This window comes from Oncorhynchus mykiss, chromosome 25 (genome assembly GCF_057628025.1).
Source record: "Oncorhynchus mykiss isolate SJ-2025 chromosome 25, ASM5762802v1, whole genome shotgun sequence".
Taxonomy (NCBI): Eukaryota; Metazoa; Chordata; class Actinopteri; order Salmoniformes; family Salmonidae; genus Oncorhynchus; species Oncorhynchus mykiss.
Window position 1 is genome coordinate 49,745,680 of NC_143046.1, and position 23,640 is coordinate 49,769,319.

General features: G+C 39.7%; 1 protein-coding gene across 1 annotated transcript in view; it reads right to left on the bottom strand.

Moving 5' to 3' along the window:
- Positions 1-23,640, bottom strand: part of alk (ALK receptor tyrosine kinase) — a 698,893-nt gene that overhangs the window by 53,638 nt on the left and 621,615 nt on the right. The window contains exons 12-13 of the mRNA XM_090220448.1: positions 10,996-11,161; positions 1,600-1,747 (exon numbers count right to left, since the gene is read on the bottom strand). Of these exons, the coding sequence (XP_090076574.1) occupies positions 1,600-1,747; positions 10,996-11,161 (314 nt within the window). The remainder of the gene's footprint in view (positions 1-1,599; positions 1,748-10,995; positions 11,162-23,640) is intronic.

Consider the following 23,640-nt stretch of genomic DNA (forward strand, 5'->3'; position numbering starts at 1 on the left):
ACACACCGGCACTCAACTAATCAGTTTTAAAAGCCCCCTTTGAGAGTATCTACTCCCTTCAGGATTATAGACCTAATAGAATTATAGACCTCAAGTGACTCCAAATGCATCTGGGCCACCTCTCAGCTTTTCATTTCAACGTTTTTCTCCAAGATATTTTGTTCCATTTTCCAAATGATTCCTGACTGAGAACTCCAAAGTATAAGACAACTCTGGGATGAGGCCAAAAACAAAATAATGGGCTGAGAGTAGGGGTGTAAACGTTTAAACAAAATTGGGATTCTTGATGTTAAGAAATCATACCTAAACGAAAAACAATGTTTATTTTAGATAGGCCTAGTGCACGGTTCTGACTGTCTGCCTGGAGGCAGACCTGACTTTATATTGTGCCCCTCCCCTCTCCCTCCGTTCCTGTCAAGCTCTCTCACTTTGAAAGATAAGCGTTTGTGTTCTCCAAAGTACTGCAACTAATTAGTCTCCTTTCCAAAAATGCTGAATTTTAGGACTTGAGTCGATTCGTAGCAGAATTTAATCTTGACACTTAGAAATGGGAGTCAACACCGGGAGTCGATATGCAAGGAGTCGAGGAATTTTGGAGTCGACTCTCCACCACTACGTCATCCTCATCCACATTTGAGAAAATGGTAGAGAAAGGCAAGCGACAGCAGCGAAGTCCTGTATGGAAATACTTTGAGAAGTTAAATCAAGCGTCTTGCCATTTCCATTGTTGGACTGAGACTCTCACCTAGGGATGTGACAAATTGAAAATGTGGTGAGACCTAAACTGTTACTGGAAGCAGTGCGGCTGCATTGTGAATTCACGTGGAATTTTATGAATTTGTGTTATAATTTTAACAGAAAACGGATAAAAATGCTGTTTAAACGTTAATAATTATTTTCCATTTCTCACATTCCTAATGAGAGTCAATTCAATCCAACAATGTTTACAGTGGAAATGTCAAAGCAGTTTTGAGGACGTTCTTCTTTTGCCATATCCCTGAGACTTCAACATTACAGTTTGGATTGAGCTATAATAGGCTACTTATGCACTTGTGAATAACTGACAGGATTGCGTATAGGTGTAAGTGATGAAGCAATGATTCCACCTGGTTAATTAGAAAGAAAAATAAAGCATTACTATAGCCCCCTGGCCTAAGAACCCTGGTTTAACCTGGGTTTGTCTTCAGTGTATTTGTTTTTTTCCAAGTTATCAGACCCTTCTTAGATACAGTCATCTTAGATTGGGCTCCTTAGTGGCGCAGCGGTCTAAAGCACTGCATCTCAGTGCAAGAGGTGTCACTACAGTCCCTGGTTTGAATCCAGGCTGTATCACATCCGGCAGTGATTGGGAGTCCCATGGGGCGGTGCACAATTGGCCCAGCGTCGTTTGGGCTTGTCCGATCTAGGCCTTTATTCTAAATAAGAATTTGTTCTTAACTGACTTGCATAGTTAAATAAAAAGGTTAGATTTACACAGTCCACTTAGATCCAAGTGCCTGCCTAGGAGGCAGGGGCTAGGGGTCAATTTGGGATGAGGCATAATTGTTAAAATATTGAGCCTTGACATGTATTCTAAGCTTTTGGGAAGTTGGTACTCACATTGGGGCAAGCGTCCTCTCCCTTTTGGCCCACCAGGAAATAAAGCAACTCGCCCTTCTGAAGCAGGAAGTCCGCTGTGAGTTGGACACCATGTGACTTGGTCATGGCCAATACACTGCGACCGCCAGCCGCCCCACAAGCTGTGATCCTGTTTTGGAAATACACAAACAGAAAGGCATGACTTTGGTATTACTACTTTGTATGAACCAGCTGTACATAAGGCATTTTAAATGCATTTATCACATTTGCTTTAACTTAAATGTCTGATATGTAACTTTGTGGGCGACCCGACCAAATTCACATAGAAATGTGAGTTAAATATGTGTCATCCACATTGAAAGCAAAACTGATAAGCAGTAGATCCGTTCTATGTGCACTATTTCTATGCTTCCAGTCCTTATGTTTCGGTTTTGTGTCTTTAAAATTAAAAAGACAACTCGGCTCCTTCCTTCATTGAATCAGATTCATTCATTCATCACTGATATTGCAAACTACTTTAATGCCCTTTCCATTGGCAAGATAAGCAAACTTAGGGATGACATGTCAGCAACAAATGCTGACACTACACATCCAAGTTTATCGGACCAAATTATGAAAGACAAGATTGTACTTTGAATTCTGTAAAGTCAATGTGGAAGAGGTAAAGAAATTATTGTTGTCTATCAACAATGACAAGCCACCGGGGTCTGATAATCTCAATGGAAAATTACTGAGGATAATAGCAGATCATATTGCCACATCTTCAATTTAAGCCTACTAGAGCGTGTGCTCTCAGGCCTGGAGGGTAGCTAAAGTAATTCCGCTACCCAAGAACAGTATTACTTACTGGCTCAAAAAGCCGACCAATCAGCCAGTTATCAACCCTTAGTAAACTTCTGGAAAAAATTGTGTTTGACCAGATCCAATGCTATTTCACAGTAAACAAATTGACAACAGAATTCCAGCACGCTTATAGGGAAGGACACTCAACAAGCACAGCACTTACACAAATGACTGATGATTGGCTGAGAGAAATTGATTATAAAATGATTGTGGGGGCTGTCTTGTTAGACTTCAGTGCAGCTTTTGACATTATTGATCATTGCCTGCTGCTGGAAAAAATGTATGTGTTATGGCTTTACACCCCCCCTGCTATAATGTGGATAAAGAGTTACTTGTCTAACAGAACACAGAGGGTGTTCTTTAATGGAAGCCTATCAAATATAATCCAGTTAGAATCAGTAATTCCCCAGGGTAGCTGTTTAGGCCCCTTGCTTTTTTCAATCTTTACTAATGACATGCTACTGACTGAGTAAAGCCAGAGTTTCTCTGTCCGCGGATGACTCAACACGATACACATCAGCTACTACAGCAACTGAAATGACTGCAACACTCAACAAAGAGCTGTAGTTGGTTTCAGAGTGGGTTGCAAGGAATAAGTTAGCCCTAAATATTTCTAAAACTAAAAGCATTGTATTTGGAACTAAACCTCAATTTAATCTTGAAATAAATCTTGAAATAAATCATGTGGAAATTGAGCAAGTTGAGATGACAAAACTGCTTGGAGTAACACTAGATTGTAAACTGTCATGGTTAAAACATATTGATGCAGTAGTAGCTAAAATGTAGTAGCTAAAATGGGGTGAAGTCTGTTTATAATAAAGTGATGCTCTGCCTTCTTAACATCACTATCAATGAGGCAGGTCCTACAGGCCCTAGTTTCGTCGCACCTTGACAAAGTCGTGTGGTCAAGTGCCGCAAAAAAGGACTTAGGAAAATTGCTGCTCAGAACAGGGCAGCACGGCTGGACCTTAGATGTACACAGAGAGCTGATATTAATAATATTTATGTCAATCTCTCCTGGCTGAAAGTGGAGGAGAGATTGACTTCATCACTACTTTTATTTATGAGAGGTTGAATGCACCAAGCTGTCTGTCTAAACTACTGGCACACAGCTCGGGCACCCATGCATACCCCACAAGACATGCCATAAGAGGTCTCTTCACAGTCCCCAAGTCCAGAACAGTCTATGGGAGGCACACAGTACTACATAGAGCCATGTAATTCTATTCCACATCAAGTAACTAACGCAAGCAGTAAAATTAGATTTATAAAACATTAAAAAAACACCTGTGAAGCAACGCAAACATTGGTACAGACACATGCATACACACACACACACACACACAGATTTAGTATTGTAAATATGTGGTAGTGGTGGAGTAGGGGCCTGAGGGCACACAGTGTGTTGTGAAATCTATGAATGTATTGTAATGTCTTAAAATTGTGTAAATTGCCTTAATTTTGCTAGACCCCATGAAGAGTAGCTGCTTCTTTGGCAGCAGCTAACGGGGATCCATAATGAATACATTTGCAAATACTTTCAATTTTATACATCAGTTTCAAACAGTTGAAAATACAATATTTTGGTTTTCGAAAATATATTTAATAGCAGTTTAGATCGTAAAATTATTCTCTACACTTAACATGGCTTGTTTTGTCACAAACGGCAACTATACATTTTAGCAAACAGGTAATGGTGGATAGATTCCTACTGATTGCACCTTTAAGGCTTGTTATAATAACAACATCTCAAATGCAAATGTAAATACACTCATAAGGCGTTACACACAGGTGGTATAGTGCACTACAAGGCTTCTGAAACAGAGCAAAATATCAAATCAACCATGGGTTGTCTTCACACTACACTTAGAAATTAGTAGAACCATACAGGGTTTTTCAATTTGTCCCCATAGGGCACGTGTAAAGCTCATTCCACAGAGGGCTGAGTGTCTTTTCGATCCTCTGTTATACTTGATTGATGAAATAAAGTAACTAATTAGTAAAGATATCCCATCACCTGTTTGTCTATGTCTTAATTGAAAGGAAAAAACAAAAACCCTTAGACACTAGGCCCTCCATGGAATGAATTTGGCACACCTGCCATAGGGGCACATTTTGTTTCTAGATAGAACCCTTTGCAGAGGGTTGTACCTAGAACCCTCTATGTAGGGTTCTTCATAGAAACCACAGTATATGGTTCTACCAAGAACAATTTTATCCTCTATAGTTTTTACCTGGAACCCTCAATGATGGGTTCTACTGAGAACCTTTTCATCTTTGGAGGGTTTTTCCTAGAAAGCTCTATGAACGGTTCCACCAGCCTATTAGTCTTTAAAACTTGTTATGGCTGCAATCCCGATATCGGGATAAGTGTCATCAACAACCGCTGAATAGCATAGCGCCACATACAATAAATATTACTATAAATATTTATATTCATGAAATCACAAGTGCAATATAGGAAATCACAGTTTAGCCTTTTGTTAATCCACCTGTCGTGTCAGATTTGAAATTATGCTTTACAGTGAAAGCAATCCAAGCGTTTGTGTAAGTTTATTGATCGCACGATAAAACAGTAAGTACACTTAGCATTCAGGTAGCTCGTCACGAAAATCAGAAAAGCAATGAAATTTATCGTTTACCTTTGATGATCTTTGGATGTTTTCACTCATTAGACTCCCAGTTACACAACAAATGTTCCTTTTGTTCCATAAAGATTATTTTTAGATCCAAAACAAACCTCTGTTTGTTTGTTGCGTTATGTTCAGAAATCCACAGGAAAGAGCGGTCACGACAACCCAGACGAAAATTCCAAATAGTTTCCATAATGTCCACAGAAACATTTTAAACATTTTTTATAATCAATCTTCAGGTTGTTTTTAAAATATATAATTGATAATATATCAGCCGCAAATGTATTTCACAGTAGGAGAGGGGAAAACAGTGACTGTCCAAATTCTGTTGCGCGAGCAAAACTCATGTGACCACTTGATGCGATGTTATTTTTCTGGCTCATTTTTCAAAATAAAAACCTGAAACTATGTCTGAAGACCTTGAGGAAGCGATAGGAAAAGGAATCTGTTTCATATCCCTTTAAATCCAGCAAAAGGAGGCTATGTAACATGGAGTTTTCAAAATAGAAGCCACTTCCTGTTTTGATTTTCCTCAGGGTTTCGCCTGCAATATCAGTTCTGTTATACTCACAGACAATATTTTGACAGTTTTGGAAACTTTAGAGTGTTTTCTATCCAATACTAATAATATGCATATAATAGCAACTGAGACTGAGGAGCTGGCCATTTACAATGGGCACCTTTTCATCCAAGCTACTCAATACTGCCCCTGCAGCCATAAAAAGTTTAAATTACATTATATATGACAACGCATTTGTTTTATTTAGTTTACCTTTATTTAACTAGGCAAGTCAGTAAAGAACAAATTCTTACAGTCGTGGCCAAAAGTTTTGAGAATGACACAAATATTCATTTTCACAAAGTCTGCTGCCTCAGTTTGTATGATGGCAATTTGCAAATACTCCAGAATGTTATTAAGAGTGATCTTGAAGAATTGCAATTCATTGCAAAGTCCCTCTTTGCCATGCAAATGAACTGAATTCCCCCAAAAACATTTCCACTGCATTTCAGCCCTGCCACAAAAGGACCAGCTGACATCATGTCAGTGATTCTCTCGTAAATTCTCAGGGATCAATTTGACAACATCCGGTGAAATGGCAGGGTGCCAAATTCAAATTAAATTACTAGAAATATTAAACTTTAATGAAATCACACATGCAATACACCAAATTAAAGCGACTCTTGTTGTTAATCCAGCCAACATGTCAGATTTCAAAAAGGCTTTATGGCCAAAGCAAACCATGTGATTATCTGAGGATAGCACCCCACCAAACAAACACATGACATACATATTTCAACCCGCCGGGCGTGACACAAAACTCAGAAATAACAAAATGTCCCATAAACATCACAAACGGTCCTTTTGTTTGATAAATTCCATCGTTATATATCCAAAATGTCCATTTATTTGGTGTGTTTGATCCAGAAAAACACCGGTTCTAACTCCCGCAACATGACTACAAAACATCTAGTAAGTTACCTGTAAACTTGCTCCAAACATTTCAAACAACTTTCCTAATTCAACTTTAGGTGTTTTTTAACGTAAATAATCGATCAAATTTAAGACGGGATAAACTGCGTTCAATACTTGATGAAAACAAAGTGGAGCGTGCTTTCACTCGACCCTGGTTGTGAACTGCCCTACTTCTTCATTTCTCAAAGGAAAAACGTCAAACAATTTCTAAATATTGTTGACATCTAGTGGAAGCGATAGGAACTGCAAGCAAGTGCCTTAGAAATCCAGATCCCCATAGAAAACCCATTGAATAGAGAGTGACCTCAAAAATACAATTTCCTGGATGGCTTGTCCTTGGGGTTTCGCCTGCCAGATACATTCTGTTATACTCACAGACATCATTCAAACGTCAGAGTGTTTTCTATCCAAATCTACTAATAATGCTTCTGGGCCTGAGTAGCAGGCAGTTTACTTTGGACACGCTTTTCATCCGGACTTTAAAATACCACCCCCTAGCCTTAAGAAGTTTTAACACAGGTGTGAGTGTTCATGAGGACAACGCTGGAGATCACTCTGTCATGCTGATTGAGTTTGAATAACAGACTGGAAGCTTCAAAAGGAGGGTGGTGCTTGGAATCATTGTTCTTCCTCTGTCAAACATGGTTACCTGCAAGGAAACACGTGCCGTCATCATTGCAATGCACAAAAAGGGCTTGACAGGCAAGGATATGCTGCCAGTAAGATTTCACCTAAATCAACCATTTATCGGATCATCAAGAACTTCAAGGAGAGTGGTTCAATTGTTGTGAAGAAGGCTTCAGGGCGCTCAAGAAAGTCCAGCAAGTGCCAGGACCGTTTCCTAAAGTTGATTATTCTGTGGGATCGGGGCACCACACGTACAGAGCTTGCTCAGGAATGGCAGCAGGCAGGTGTGAGTGCATCTGCATGCACAGTGAGGCTAAGGCTTTTGGAGGATGGTCTGGTGTCAAGAAAGGCAGCAAAGAAGCCACTTCTCTCCAGGAAAAACATCAGAGACAGACTGATATTCTGCAAAAGGTACAGGGATTGGACTGCTGAGGCCTGGGGTAAAGTCATTTTCTCTGATGAATCCCCTTTCCGAATGTTTGGGGCATCCGGAAAAAAGCTTGTCCGGAGAAGACAAGGTGAGAGAAACCATTATTCCTGTGTCATGCCAACAGTGAAGCATTCTGAGACCATTTATGTGTGGGATTGCCAAGGGAGTGGGCTCACTCACAATTTTTCCTAAGAACACAGCCATGAATAAAGAATGGTACCAACACATCCTCCGAAAGCAACTTCTTTCAAAAATCCAGGAACAGTTAGGCGACAAACAAGGCCTTTTCCAGCATGATGGAGCACCTTGCCATAAGGCAAAAGTGGCTTGAGGAACAAAACATTGATATTTTGGGTCAATGGCCAGGAAACTCCCCAGACCTTAATCCCATTGAGAACTTGTGGTCAATCCTCATTAGGCGGGTGGACAAACAAAAACCCACAAATTCTGACAAACTACAAGCGTTGATTATGCAATAATATTCGGCTGCCATCAGTCAGGACGTGGCCCAGAAGTTAATTGACAGCATGGCAGGACGGATTGCAGAGGTCTTGAAAAAGAAGGGTCAACACTGCAAATATTGATTCTTTGACACTTGTGAAATGCTTGTAATTATACTTCAGTATTCCATAGTAACATCTGACAAAAATATCTAAAGACAGTGAAGCAGCAAACTTTGTGGAAATTAATACTTGTGTCATTCTCACGACTAATTTCAATGATGGCCTTGATCAGGGGCAGAACGACAGATTTGTAAGTTGTCAGCTCTTGGATTCGATCTTGCAATCTTTCGGTTACTAGTCCAACGCTCTAACCGCTAGGCTACCTGTCACCACATTACATATATTATCAGTCAACGTTTAGACACACCTAATCATTTAAGTTTATTTTTATTTTGACTATTTTCTACATTGTAGAATAATAGTGAAGACATCAAAACTATGAAATAACACATATGGAATCATGCAGTAACCATAAAAGTGTTCAAAGAAAGTGTTCTTCAAAGTAGCCACCCTTTGCCTTTGATGACAGCTTTGCACATTCTTGGCATTCTCAAAAACAGCTTCACCTGGAATGCTTTTCCAACAGTCTTGAAGAGTTCCCACATATGCTGAGCCCCTGCTGTCTGCTTTTCCTTCACTCTGCGGTCGAACTCATCCCAAACCATCCCAATTGGGTTGAGGTTGGATGATTGTAGAGGCCAGGTCATCTGATGCAGCACTCCATCACTCTCCTTCTTGGTCAAAGAGCCCTTCACAGCCTGGAGGTGTGTTGGGTCATTGTGCAGTAGAAAAACAAATATTAGTCCCACTAAGTGCAAACCAAATGGGATGGCATATCAGAGCATAATTCGGTGCTAGCCATGCTGGTTAAATGTGCATTGAACTCAAAATAAATCACAGACAGTGTCAACAGCAAAGCACCTCCACACCATCACATCTCCTCCTCCGTTTTTTCACGGTGGGAACCACACATGCGGAGATCATCTGCTCCCTTACTCTGTGTCTCACAAAGAAACGGAGGCTTGAACCAAAAAATCGCCAATATGGACTCATCAGACCAAAGGACAGATTTCCACCGGTCTAATGTCCATTGATTGTGTTTCATGGCCCAAGCAAGTCTCTTCTTCTTATTGGTGTCCTTTTAGAAGTGGTTTCTTTGCAACAATTCGAACATGAAGGCCTGATTCTCGCAGTCTCCTCTGAACAGTTGCTGTTAAGATGTGTCTGTTACTTGAACTCTGTGAAGCATTTACTTGGGCTGCAATTTCTGAGGCTGGTAACTCAAATGAACTTATCCTCTGCAGCAGAGGTAACTCTGATTCTTCCTTTCCTGTGTCGTTCCTCATTAGAGTGAGTTTCATAATAGCGTTTGATGGTTTTTGCGACTGCACTTGAAGAAACTTTCAAAGTTCTTGACATTTTCCGGATTGACTGACCTTCATGTCTTCAAGTAATGATGGACTGTCAATTCTCTTTGCTTATTTGAGCTCTTCTTGCCATAATATGGACTTTGTCTTTTACCAAATAGGGCTATCTTCTGTATACCACCCCTACCTTGTCACAAAACAACTGATTAGAAGGCCAGCATTCCGGAGTCGCCTCTTCACTGTTGACGTTGAGACTGATGTTTTGCGTGTACTATTTAATGATGCTGCCAGTTGAGGATTTGTGAGGCATCTGTTTCTCAAGCTAGACACTCTAATGTATTTGCCTTCTTGCTCAGTTGCTCAGTTGTTCACCGGGGCCTCCCACTCCTCTTTCAATTCTGGTTAGGGCCAGTTTGTGCTGTTCTGTGACGTGAGTTCAACACAGGATTGAACGAGATGTTCAGTTTCTTGGAAATTTCTCGCATGGAATAGCCTTTATTTCTCAGAACAAGAATAGACTGACGAGTTTCAGAAGAAAGTTATTTGTTTCTGGACATTTTGAGCCTGTAATCGAACCCAGAAATGCTGATGCTCCAGATACTCAACTAGTCTAAAGATGGACAGTGTTATTGGTTCTTTAATCAGTTTTCAGCTGTGCTAACATAATTGCAAAATGATTTTCTAATGATCAATTAGCCTTTTAAAATGATAAACTTGGATTAGCTAACAGAACGTGGCATTGGAACACAGGAGTGATGATTGCTGATAATGGGACTCTGTACGTGTTAAGGGAATTTTTATCTATAATGACTAATTATGTATACATTTCAATCAGGATGTACTAATCAGAATACTATTATGCTACATGTATGAATTTTCTCTCTTGCTCTCGGTATTGAATATAATGTAGTGAATGTAGTCGGGAGTTTAGTACAATGACGGTCTCTTCCTTTGTACAAATTAATGAACTATCTCCAGATGGCAGGGACGGACTATCTCCAGACTGTCTAGAATGCTTATCTACACTGACTGACCTCGGCTCTAGGCGAGGAGGGAAGGCTTGAGAACTATAGGGCCTTTCTACCAGTGTCAAGAAGAGACGGAACATTTAGAAAACGCTGACGTCATTTTCAGAATATAACCTGTGGTAAAATGTGTATGAACTCAGTACTCTCTTGAATTAAAGGCTGTTACTTGACTTTTAAGACTGGGGCTCTGTCCATTCTTATAAAATAAGGGGTCTTACAAATCCTTATGAATTGACAGAGTGTTTAATTTTGATTGGGAATTAAAACAGAGGAATTCAATTCCTTCAACAGTCGCCTATGTAGATATTCCATAAAACATCATCCGTTTCCAGCTACAATAGTCATTTACAATGTCTACGCTGTATTTCTGATCCATTTCATGTTATTTTAATGGACAGAAAAAATAGCTTTTCTATCAAAAACAAGGACATTTCTGTCTGACCCCAAACTTTTGAACCATACTGTATATTTACACAATGTATTATTATTAAGAATGTCAGCGGTTCTCTTACCTGTAGATGCCAGTCTCCGGTACCCTCCAGATTTGGATGCCTTTGAATGGGCTTCTGGTTGCCACATTAACATTGACATTGCTGTTCCGATAGGAGCTGGAACACTGGGTTGGGGTGGGCCCCTCTGAACCAACTGCCCCACAAGTGTGAAAGGCCCATTTCGTTGCTGTAAAACACATTGTTACACATACATCAGCATTTGCGTATGGACACGTACACACACATGAAAACATTTGCACACACACTCTCACACTCGCGCACACATACACACTGTTGAAACTCATCACATTTATGTTTTATTTCACTTCAACAAGCCCCTCCAATGCTCTATACTATCACGTCATCAAACCCGAACACACTGTTTTGACATGATTTTTACTCTCGTCTGAGTGTGACAGAGTACAAAAAAATTTATGAATTCATGAACGCGCAACACCCGTTGAATATGGCCGGTGTCATTAAATGTCTGCAAAAAAACGTACAGTGGCTTGCGAAAGTATTCAAATCCCTTGGCATTTTTCCTATTTTGTTGCCTTACAACCTGGAATTAAAATATATATATTTTTTTTTGGGGGGGGGGGTTTGTATTATTTGATTTACACAATATGCCTACCATTTAGAAGATGCAACATACTTTTTTTTAAAAAGTGAAACAAGCAAGAATACAAAAAAACAGAAAACTTGAGCATGCATAACTATTCACCACCCCCCCAAGTCAATACCTTGCAGAGCCAAGTTTTGCAGCAATTACAGCCGCAAGTCTCTTGGGTTATGTCTCTATAATCTTGGCACATCTAGCCACTGGGATTTTCGCCCATTCTTCAAGGCAAAACTGCTCCAGCTCCTTCGAGTTGGTTGGGTTCCGCTGGTGTACATCAATCCTTAAGTCATACCATAGATTCTCAATTGGGTTGATGTCCGGGCTTTGTCTAGGCCATTCCAACACATTTAAATGTTTCCCCATAAACCACTCGAGTGTTGCTTTAGCATTATGCTTAGGGTCATTGTCCTGCTGGAACAGTCTTTCCCAGTCTCAAATCTCTGGAAGACGGAAACAGGTTTCCCTCAAGAATTTCTCTGTATTTAGCGCCATCCATCATTGCTTCAATTCTGACCAAATCCATTGAGTAACGTTACTAGCAATACAAACCGATTGTCATAGCATGCTAAAGTTAACCAAATAACCATAGGTTTAATGTTAGTTAGCAAGCCAGCCATCAAACTCCAGCTGGCTAGCTAACAGCAAGCTTTAGCTTGCAATGAAAATAACTTTCTGACAAAATTAGAAACATATGATATCTGAATCTGTTGCTAGATTCTTACCTGTATACATGGATGAAAGCTTCACGGATGACTGCAACCCCTATAATCAGACATCCTGTGTTTCCGTTTAGTTTGCACAGCTTGTTTGGCCCGTTGTGATCCACTGATTACAAAATGTGTTATTTTCAGAGTGAGAGAGAGTCAGCATTTGTCATCCAAAAAAGTAGTCCATCACAGCTTTTTCCCACTGACCTTTATCGATAGCGCCTGATAAACTCAGGGCACCAATGTTATTGAGAGCAGTAGCAACATATTTGCAGTTCTCCATGGATAACGTTATATCTTTCAAAAAAACTGCAGTAGAAAGGACTACCTATGCATTATGAGCAGCTCATTTTATAGACAAGATGCTACACCGCACCAAACTCATCTCTCGGCGTGTCCAGCCCACTCATTAACTCAGCCAATCATAGCTAGCGGGAAGGTTGCTGGCTTTTTCTGTGGCTAAACCAACTAGGCTTGGAATTTAACAATTGTATTCATAATTACAGATGACATACAAGTTTGATATTAAGGCACATGAAAGTTCACATGTTCGAGAAGGCAGTTCTGCCAAAAACGTTCAAAAGGCTCTCCTGTAAAGTCGTGACTTGCGACATATGCCTAGTTTCCTGAATCGGGTAACATTTGGGTTCTCTCCATGCTTGAAAAGTGTCAGCCCAGTATCTCACCATTTGCATGTTTTATGGACAAATGTTTGTTTTTCTAGGGGTGAAAGTAGTTTTTTCCACAGCTGTATATGTCCTGAGCATTAATGTACAAGAATTCAAACTAGGATAGGATACTTTTCGTCAATATATTTTGGCTAAACATTGACATGATTGGATTTCATTATTATCTCATGCGAGGCACATGAGAATTTGTCATGGCTGCTGGGTTGGGGGCAATTGTAACATGTTAAATTTACCTGAGCCAAGCAGCCTATTTATGAAAATAACTTTATGATTGTAGAAATTTTACATAAATTACACAAAACCTAACTTTAAATAGCCTTGGTGTCATGTAGAGTGCTAAGGAAGTTGTAAACAGGTATTATTTGGGCACAATCAGACTATTCACATGTTTTGAGAGGAACCGAATGGCCATGCGCAAACAGGGGTGTTACTGTAAATATAGGTTACTTATGTAACAGTTGTTAAAGTACTGTGTGAATTTCACCAGGTTCATATATTAATATGTCATGTTGATTTGTTATCATACATGCCTGCGTCCTGGGAGTAGGGGAGTGTGTACTTACGTTTTGCCCTGCGTAGTCAAATCATTTTGATGCACTATGAGAGGTAGGCCCGCTTTTTCTGTCATCTTTAGAAAAGTTTGATTCTTTTAAGCACAAAGTCATACACACCGTGTATTGTTCATGAATAATGTACTTTTAGAGGTTACTCATAAGCGGATGGTATTGTTAAGATGTAATTGTACTTTTTAGGATGATATCAACATTCTGAATTCAACATGTGGTTAATAGCTAGCTAAGGTATTAGCAGGCTATTGTATGTGTGAACGATGGCTAGCTCCTCAAATGATCCCAGTCCCAATTCGCTGAACATATGTGCTCTACAAATGTTTTATCTTCTTTTGGATGCAGGTATGTGGTTTTATCTATGTAAAATATATGTTATGTGTTGATGCATAATAAGGAGAGGCTGTACTAATTTTTGTATTCAAAAATCATTTTGATGCACTATGAGGGAAAGAGGCGACGATTCACAGAACATATGTGCTCACCAAATGTTTTCTTTACTTTTGGAAGCAGATGCAGGATGCAGAGTGTGAATTCTGCTTGATTAAAACTATCTGATCTCCAAAGTCCATGTCTATAGTCTCAATCAACCACACACACAACGCAGAGTTACAGTGGTGCAGTACAGCACCGGTTCCACTTACATAGACATAATTATATTTCTTGCAAAATCAATACATATGTCTATGATAATATGATAATTCCTAACATGAAGTTAAGACTTTTCGGATTAAAATCAAATATTGTGATCCGACGTCTTATGTACAGACCTTTACGTGATATGAATGATTAGGAGACAGATGTATGTTTAAAAAATTACTGGCATAGTTCAAGTGGTCTCTGAGCAACAGAGAAAAAAAACAAAACATTTTATTATTGCCCCTAGTCTCCCCTACTCTGAAAATGTCATGAATCGGACCAAGAACATGTGTTCCAAATGTATTCTGAAGTTTTGTCTTTGTATTTTGGTGAATGGTAATATGGCATTTTTTTTTCCAGTTCCTGAAGAGTTTCAGGTTTGGAGGTACAAGTTTTTTCTTCTGACAGCCACACTTTGCCAGGTGACAAACATTTCTCCTCATTTGCAAAGTAATCCCAGGCATTTGTTGCTAATGGGGAGTTATTTTCAGCCTGGATTAGCATGAGATTACTTTTGTCAGATGGACGTGACTGGATTTAACACTGATTGAGTCACTAAAGCCTGATTTGGGGGAACGATGGGAACGGCGCCTAAGGAGCCGGGACAGTTTCAAGGTGTCGAGTGCCTCAATTTGTAGAATTCAGCCTGACATTCAAACTGATTTTGCTATGTTTCACTGATGTGAAGTGAAACAATGGTGAGTGAGTGTTCTGTCTGGTTTAACCAGGCTTGAACGGACTAGGAAGTAAAGAAAGATATATAGCACAGCTAATGTTTGCAGTTGCTTCAGACTCATTTGATTTATGTGGATCAATCACAAGGTGCCAAGTGAAAGTGAAAGTCATTATGCTACAACAGTCCTGTTTTACATTGTCACCCATTTTGAAAATAAACATATATGTATAGCCAGTGTGTTTCACTGAATTGAAGGACAATTAATTAGAACTCTTGGTGTGACTGTAATGGTTTAGGCCTGTTGGGGAGGTACCACTGTCAGCTGAAGGGTTGTTGTTGATAACTCTGCCATCTTGGAGCTATAGGAAAAACAATTCTATTAATGTTACCCATTGAGCTTTTCGAAATCAATGAAATGTTGCAAATACCATAATCTATCAAATAATGCTAATAACATGTATTTGATCACTTTTTTGCAAACAATCACACTTTTTAATCCCTAAGCGGACATGCCCTCTTGTGGACCCAGTGACATCATTGCTGACAAGAGACTTGGGCTGTGATTAAAAAAAGCACAGATAAACGACCAGTACTGCGAGTGACATTTACAGTAAAGGAGATTTATGCTTGAGTCAATATTTGCTGCGTTTACAGTGAGCGCAATCTCCACAAACATCTGAAAAGTCTCTGAAAAGACTCTGAAAAGTCTCTCGTTTTATCCAGATCTGCGTTGGAATAAATCCCAGACTTGGGATCTAAATTGTCATTTAGATATCTCCCCCACCTGTCAACATCAGCCCCAAAAACAGACATGAATCTGAGGTTAGAGGGACAAGGTGTCACGCCCTGACCTTAGATATCTCTGTTTTCTATATATTTTGGTTAGGTCAGGGTGAGACTAAGGTGGGTACTCTAGTGTTGTATGTCTAGGGTTTTGTATGTCTAGGGTTGTTGTAGGTCTAGGGAGTTTTGTATTTCTATGTTGGCCTGATATGGTTCCCAATCAGAGACAGCTGTTTATCGTTGTCTCTGATTGGGGATCATATTTAGGCAGCCCTTTTTCCAACTTTCTGGTGTGGGATCTAGTCTACAGTTAGGTGCCTGTGTGCACACTAGTAGCTTCACGTTTCGGTTGGTTGTTTTGCTTCGGTGAGTTTCAGTTGATTACAAATATGTGGAACTCTATTCATGCTGCGCCTTGGTCTCATCATTTCGACGAGCGTGACACAAGGACTCTAAACCATCCAGTGAAAGTAAATGGGTTCTTAAGCTGGTCTTCTTGCCACCAAACCAGATAAAGAAGCTGTGAAGCCCCCAGTGTACCCACTTTAACTGCATACTGTGTACTAATCGCTCTACATACAATTTAGAACGTACTCTTAAGTAAAATGAGTGCAGTAAACAAACATACTAGTCGCAACATACTACATGTGCATATTACCTCAATAACCTTGACTACCAGTGCCCCCACACATTGACTCTGTACCGTTACCCCCTGTATATAGCCTTGTTACTCTTATTTTACTACTGCTCTTAAATTTTTTGTTACTTATTTTTTCCTTATCTATTTTTACTTAAAACTTAATTTTCTTAAAATGGCATTGTTGGTTATGGGCTTGTAAGTAAGCATTTCTGTAACGATGTACGCTGAAAGTTGGGAAGCAAGTTCAGGGAGTGAATACATTTAATCAATAAATGAGCAAAACAAGAAACACAAACAACGCACCGACTTGAAACATGAACAGAAATAATAACGCCTGGGGTAGGAACCAAAGGGTGTGACATATATAGGGAAGGTAATCAAGGAGGTGATGGAGTCCAGGTGAGTGTCATGAGGCGCTGGTGCGTGTGAAGATGGACACAGGTGTGCGGGATAATGAGCAGCCTGATGACCTAGAGGCCGGAGAGGGAGCACACATGACAATTTCACTGTAAGGTCTACTACACCTGTTGTTTTTGGCGCATGTGACAAATACAATTTTATCCATACTGAGAATGCGTCATCTAATGCGCAGTTACGTTTATTCCCACCATTGGTTCATTCTGATTATCAGCTGTTGTCAAACACATGTATGCCACAGAAATGGCCAGTCCTACACACACTACACGCACACCTTCTCACACACATATGAACACCCTCTTTCTCTCTCACACACACACACACACACACACACACACACACACACACACACACACACACACACACACACACACACACACACACACACACACACACAGGTTTTACTGTCCTTATGGGGACAAACTGGTACATGCACAGATAGGGGTCTACCTGTGCCTGAGCACCTGCCCCTTTGCCCTCACATGTTTTTTGTTGTTGTTCTGAACCCACTGCCCTCAATTCTAAATAGTCCTCTACACCATGTGTAGGCCTACAAAGGATCTATAACTTATTTAAAAAATGTGCCTAGCTGTGGATTGTGTAGCCCTCTCAGTGAACAGCATGCAGACAAAACAGAACTTTCGAAATATTTCAAATACCACCGTGGGAAAACACAGGTTGGAAAGCAAATGGCTCCCGCTGAAAAGAGAAGACTAATCTGTCTGCTTCTGTAGGCTATCAACTTTAAAATAGGCTTATACAAAGTAAAACAAGAGAGAGGTAGGCTTTTAACACGAACGCATTGCATCATTGAGTCAGTGAAACTGGAAAGCTTTTTTAGGACTATAATTTCCTACTCATACTGTACAATATGTTGTGTCTCAGATTCTCAGTCTGTCAGTGTCAAATTAGCCTGTCATTTCGATTGTTTGTGAGTTAGATTATGCCAGAGTCTTCAGTCATGTAAAATATTTTAGAATTGCATGAAATGCGTTTATAAAAGCCCACATTCGTCCCGGACCTCGGCACCTAAAAATGGTCCACATGTGTGACTTCTGTAAACTCTTCTTCTCTACTGCTTCATGCCAATATGCACATGTGCAGATATGCATGCAATGCTTTATTATAAACATGTTTTTTTTTTATTTTTTATTTTTTAATCTCATGTGTTCAGTCACCCCCATCTCGTGCTCACCTTTTGTTCTGGCACCTCCCAATTTACAAATTATGCACAGATAGTCTAGACTCTAGCTTAATTAAAGCCATATACAAAAATATTCACACTGAGCCAGCCAGCCATATATCATGATTTAGAAGATTATGAATATTATGAAGTTATTATTTAAGAGCATTGAAGATGAATTACAATCAATAAAAATTTTTTTTTATAGCTAGCTAACTACAAAATGTATGTGATTCATCAATGTCAATGATGGTCTACCCTTTTTTCTCAATGTCAATAATGTCATTAGGAGACAATGTAACTAGCTTGTTAATGAGTGTATTGTTGCAGGAAAAAAAGGCATATGCAACAACAATGAAAATATTCACTATAGGCAGTTAGTATGTTATGAATTTCGAGATATGAATTATGAAAGTCGCTAAAACAATTCAAGGTCAGGGGTGCTCTTTTTTCATTTTGGGCACCTGTTCTGAGAAAGGTCTTGCAAAGCCCTGGGGACCAAACAATTGATTCCAATTAAAAATCCTACTTTCTCTAACCCTAACCCTTAACATAACCATAACCCTAAACCCCTAACATTATAAACCCCTAACATTATTCACCCTAAACCTAACCCTAATTGTAACCCTAACCCTAAGCCTAACCTTAACCTCCATAACTCTCCCTGCAGAACGCTGGCACTGAATCATGACCTGGGCGAACAGCCCACACCTTAACCCTTTCCCTAATCTGAGTCCGTATCCCTATACCCATCCCCCCACCCCATCCCCGCCCTCCACCCTCAAACCTTTCCCAGACCCCCTGTGCCCATCCCCCCAACAGAGACAGAACTCCAGATTATACCTCTCATCAGCACCCTCTCAGACACAAACAAACTCCTTCACTCCAGACTCAAAGCCGCATTCACCCACACACACAACATACATTCCCCCCACTCCAGGACTTCAAACCTACACTACATAACCAAAAGTATGTAGACTCCTATATAGCTTATCCCACCTTGCGCTAAAACACCACCTGGCTGGGTACTGTGCCCACCCAAAGATCTGAGTGAAAGAACATTTTTAGAAGAGCTGTACACAGGCATAAAAGTTGGTCTAATTTACTTGAAACAAAAGTCTACTGAAGTGAGACTTTGTCCTTGTGTTTCTTGGCTATTTACATTGTTTTGTTCACAAACTAGGTTGTTTTTCAATGTTTGAGTTTCAACTGCTAGGGAAGAGAAGACAGCTCTGCTACTAGTCAGACTCTCAATCTCACAGGCACAAACACGAGGAGTCACGTTACCAGTCCTTAAAGGGGCATTGGTTTCATCTGTGATAATTTGGTTAAAAGACTCAGGTCCCAAAAAATTAAATTAAATTAAATAACATACTACATTAATTCTTACTTGTAATACGTTTATTGTTTTAGAAACATGACAAAGCATGCTCATAATTTTGTTTTGGCAAGTAAAAAATCTGAGTGGCTGGTAGATTTTATAATCTACCTGCCACAGTGGCTGGTGGTTAAAAAATAATATTTTAGGCCCAGAATATGTTTCTAAATAAAAATGTGTTCTTAGCAGACTTGCCTAGTTAAATAAATACAAATAAACACTTATACGTGAATGTGGATGCTACCATGATTATGGATAATCCTTAATGAACTGTGAATAATCATGAGTAAAAAAGTTAGACGCACAAATATCATGCCCCCCCCCCCCCCCGAAAAATGCTAACCTCCCATGTTATTGTGATGGTGAGAGGTTAACATGTCTTGGGTGTATGATTTTTGTTTGTCTGAAACTTTCCCACTTAACATTATTCACCATTAATTTAGGATTATCCGTAATTATGGTATCATCCACATTAATGTAGTGTTTAGAAACATATTATATTCTGATTAACAATAAAAGGGACTCCAAAATGACACAATACATTATTTACCATTCATTAATTAATTAACTTTATTTTTTACTTGGGGTGGCAGGTAGCCTAGTGGTTAGAGCATTGGACTAGTAACCGAAAGGTTGCAAGATTTCATCCCCGAGCTGACAAGGTAAAAATCAGTCGTTCTGCCCCTGAACAAGGCAGTTAACCCACTGTTTCTAGCCCATCATTGAAAATAACAATTTGTTCTTTACTGACTTGCCTATTTAAATAAAGAAAAAACGTTTTTTTTAAATGTAGCCTTTATTAATTTCTACTAGGCACAGACTTATCTGAAACACAAACAAAACAAACAGCAAATGCATCCAACAAACGTGTAATCACAAGCTTGATGAAGCCAATGCATGTTATGAATGTGGGAGCGGAATACTTTACCTTTTACTACTTTAATACACATACAAGTGAATTTGTCCCAATAGTTTTGCCCCCCCCTAAAATGGGGTGTCATTTCTAAACGGTTCCCCCAATATGAAAATACCCTCAAATGAAAACTGACAGTCTGCACTTTAACTTCATAGTCATTGTTTGATTGTAAGTATAGAGCCAAACAGAAATGCTTCACTGTCCCAATAACTACAGAGTGCACTGTAATTCATATCATAGGCCTAATAGTACTGTAGAGCTCTTTTTACTTCCACACAATAGAGCTGGATCGCCCAGTCCTGCCCCTAGGGGTCTACCACCCTACAGCACCCCAACCCAACACATCCCACTCAACTTTAGGATCTTAGTGAAACATGAATTATTGGTTTCAGGTGTGTTAGGCCAAGGCCAGAGTAACAACCAACAGTGCGCCAGACCCCCCTGGGCCAGGACTGAGAGCCCAGCAGCTAGGGATTGGCCAAACAGGTATCTCCCTTGACATGGGAATCTTTTCAATACAGACTCTTGCCGACGAAGTTCAAATGAATTTCAGTTATTTGCATATAGCTTCCTATTGGTTCATTCTGATACTTGGGTATCATTATCTTCATCTACATAGGGGGGGGGGGGGGGGGGGGTAAAAACCAGGAAATAAGTGTCACAAAAACGATGCTCACGCTTCAAATGGGGCAGAGATCTGTGTGTTGTTGTAATTCTGATGGCCAGAGATCTAGCAACAATGACAAGAAGCTGCCATGTGGGGAATTGTAGGTGGCTTGATTCGGCTAGTTTTATATTGTTATTGATACCATGTCTTGTCTTGAGGTGATTTGACTGATGTCACGTCTACGCTAATTTGGCTAAAATCCACTGGAAATGAACAACTTTAACAATGTATTTGAGCAACAACAAGTGCTCATTGTGAAAATGTATTAATGTTTTCAGTAAACATTGGAAACTAAATATACAGTGCCTTGCGAAAGTATTCGGCCCCCTTGAACTTTGCGACCTTTTGCCACATTTCAGGCTTCAAACATAAAGATATAAAACTGTATTTTTTTGTGAAGAATCAACAACAAGTGGGACACAATCATGAAGTGGAACGACATTTATTGGATATTTCAAACTTTTTTTAAAAATCAAAAACGGAAAAATTGGGCGTGCAAAATTATTCAGCCCCTTTACTATCAGTGCAGCAAACTCTCTCCAGAAGTTCAGTGATGATCTCTGAATGATCCAATGTTGATCTAAATGACTAATGATGATAAATACAATCCACCTGTGTGTAATCAAGTCTCCGTATAAATGCACCTGCACTGCGATAGTCTCAGAGGTCCGTTAAAAGCGCAGAGAGCATCATGAAGAACAAGGAACACACCAGGCAGGTCCGAGATACTGTTGTGAAGAAGTTTAAAGCCAGATTTGGATACAAAAATATTTCCCAAGCTTTAAACATCCCAAGGAGCACTGTGCAAGCGATACTATTGAAATGGAAGGAGTATCAGACCACTGCAAATCTACCAAGACCTGGCCGCCCCTCTAAACTTTCAGCTCATACAAGGAGAAGACTGATCAGAGATGCAGCCAAGAGGCCCATGATCACTCTGGATGAACTGCAGAGATCTACAGCTGAGGTGGGAGACTCTGTCCATAGGACAACAATCAGTCGTATATTGCACAAATCTGGCCTTTATGGAAGAGTGGCAAGAAGAAAGCCATTTCTTAAAGATATCCATAAAAAGTGTTGTTTAAAGTTTGCCACAAGCCACCTGGGAGACACACCAAACATGTGGAAGAAGGTGCTCTGGTCAGATGAAACCAAAATGGAACTTTTTGGCAACAATGCAAAACGTTATGTTTGGCGTAAAAGCAACACAGCTGAACACACCATCCCCACTGTCAAACATGGTGGTGGCAGCATCATGGTTTGGGCCTGCTTTTCTTCAGCAGGGACAGGGAAGATGGTTCAAATTGATGGGAAGATGGATGGAGCCAAATACAGGACCATTCTGGAAGAAAACCTGATGGAGTCTGCAAAAGACCTGAGACTGGGACGGAGATTTGTCTTCCAACAAGACAATGATCCAAAACATAAAGCAAAATCTACAATGGAATGGTTCAAAAATAAACATATCCAGGTGTTAGAATGGCCAAGTCAAAGTCCAGACCTGAATCCAATCGAGAATCTGTGGAAAGAACTGAAAACTGCTGTTCACAAATGCTCTCCATCCAACCTCACTGAGCTCGAGCTGTTTTGCAAGGAGGAATGGGAAAAAATTTCAGTCTCTCGATGTGCAAAACTGATAGAGACATACCCCAAGCGACTTACCGCTGTAATTGCAGCAAAAGGTGGCGCTACAGTATAAGTATTAACTTAAGGGGGCTGAATAATTTTGTACGCCCAATTTTTCAGTTTTTCATTTGTTAAAAAAGTTTGAAATATCCAATAAATGTCGTTCCACTTCATGATTGTGTCCCACTTGTTGTTGATTCTTCACAAAAAAATACAGTTTTATATCTTTATGTTTGAAGCCTGAAATGTAGCAAAAGGTCGCAAAGTTCAAGGGGGCCGAATACTTTCGCAAGGCACTGTAGCTTATATGTTGTCAACAATCTAAGCCAACCCCGTCTGTTTTGCCCCGTAGTTAAGCACACGTCGGATTTGTTGCTAAACAACCAACCTGTCTATGTTAAAGGCCCAGTGGAGTCAAAAACTGGATTTCTGTGTGTTTTATATTCACTGAGTATACAAAACATTAAAAACACCTGCCCTTTCCATGACATAGACTGACCAGGTGAATCCAGGTGAAAGCTATGATTCCATATTGATGTTACTTGTTAAATCCACTTCAATCAGTGTAGATGAAGGGGAAAAGGCAGGATTTTTTTAAGCCTTGAGACCATTGAGACAGATTGTGTATGTGTGCCATTGAATGGTCAAGACAAAAGATTTAAGTACCTTTGAATGGGATCTGGTAGTAGGTGCCAGGAGCACCGGTTTGTGTCAAGAACTGCAAAGCTGCTGGGTTTTTCACACTAAACAGTTTCCCATGTGTATCAATAATGGTCCACCACCCAAAAGACAATCAATTAACAGGTGTGCCTTGTTAAAAGTTCATTTGTGGAATTTCTTTGCTTCTTAATGTGTTTGAGCCAGTCAGTTGTGTTGTGACAAGGTAGGGGTGGTATACAGAAGATAGCCCTATTTGGAAAAAGTCCATATTATTGCAAGAACAGCTCAAATAAGCAAAGAGAAATGACAGTCCATCATTACTTGAAGACATGAAGGTCAGTCAATCCGGAAAAGTTCAAGAACTTTGAAAGTTTCTTTGAAGTATCTCAAATATAAATATATTTTGATTTGTTTAACACTTTTTTATTTACTACATGATTCCATATGTGTTATTTCATAGTTTGTTGTATTCACTTTTATTCTGTAATAGTCAATCA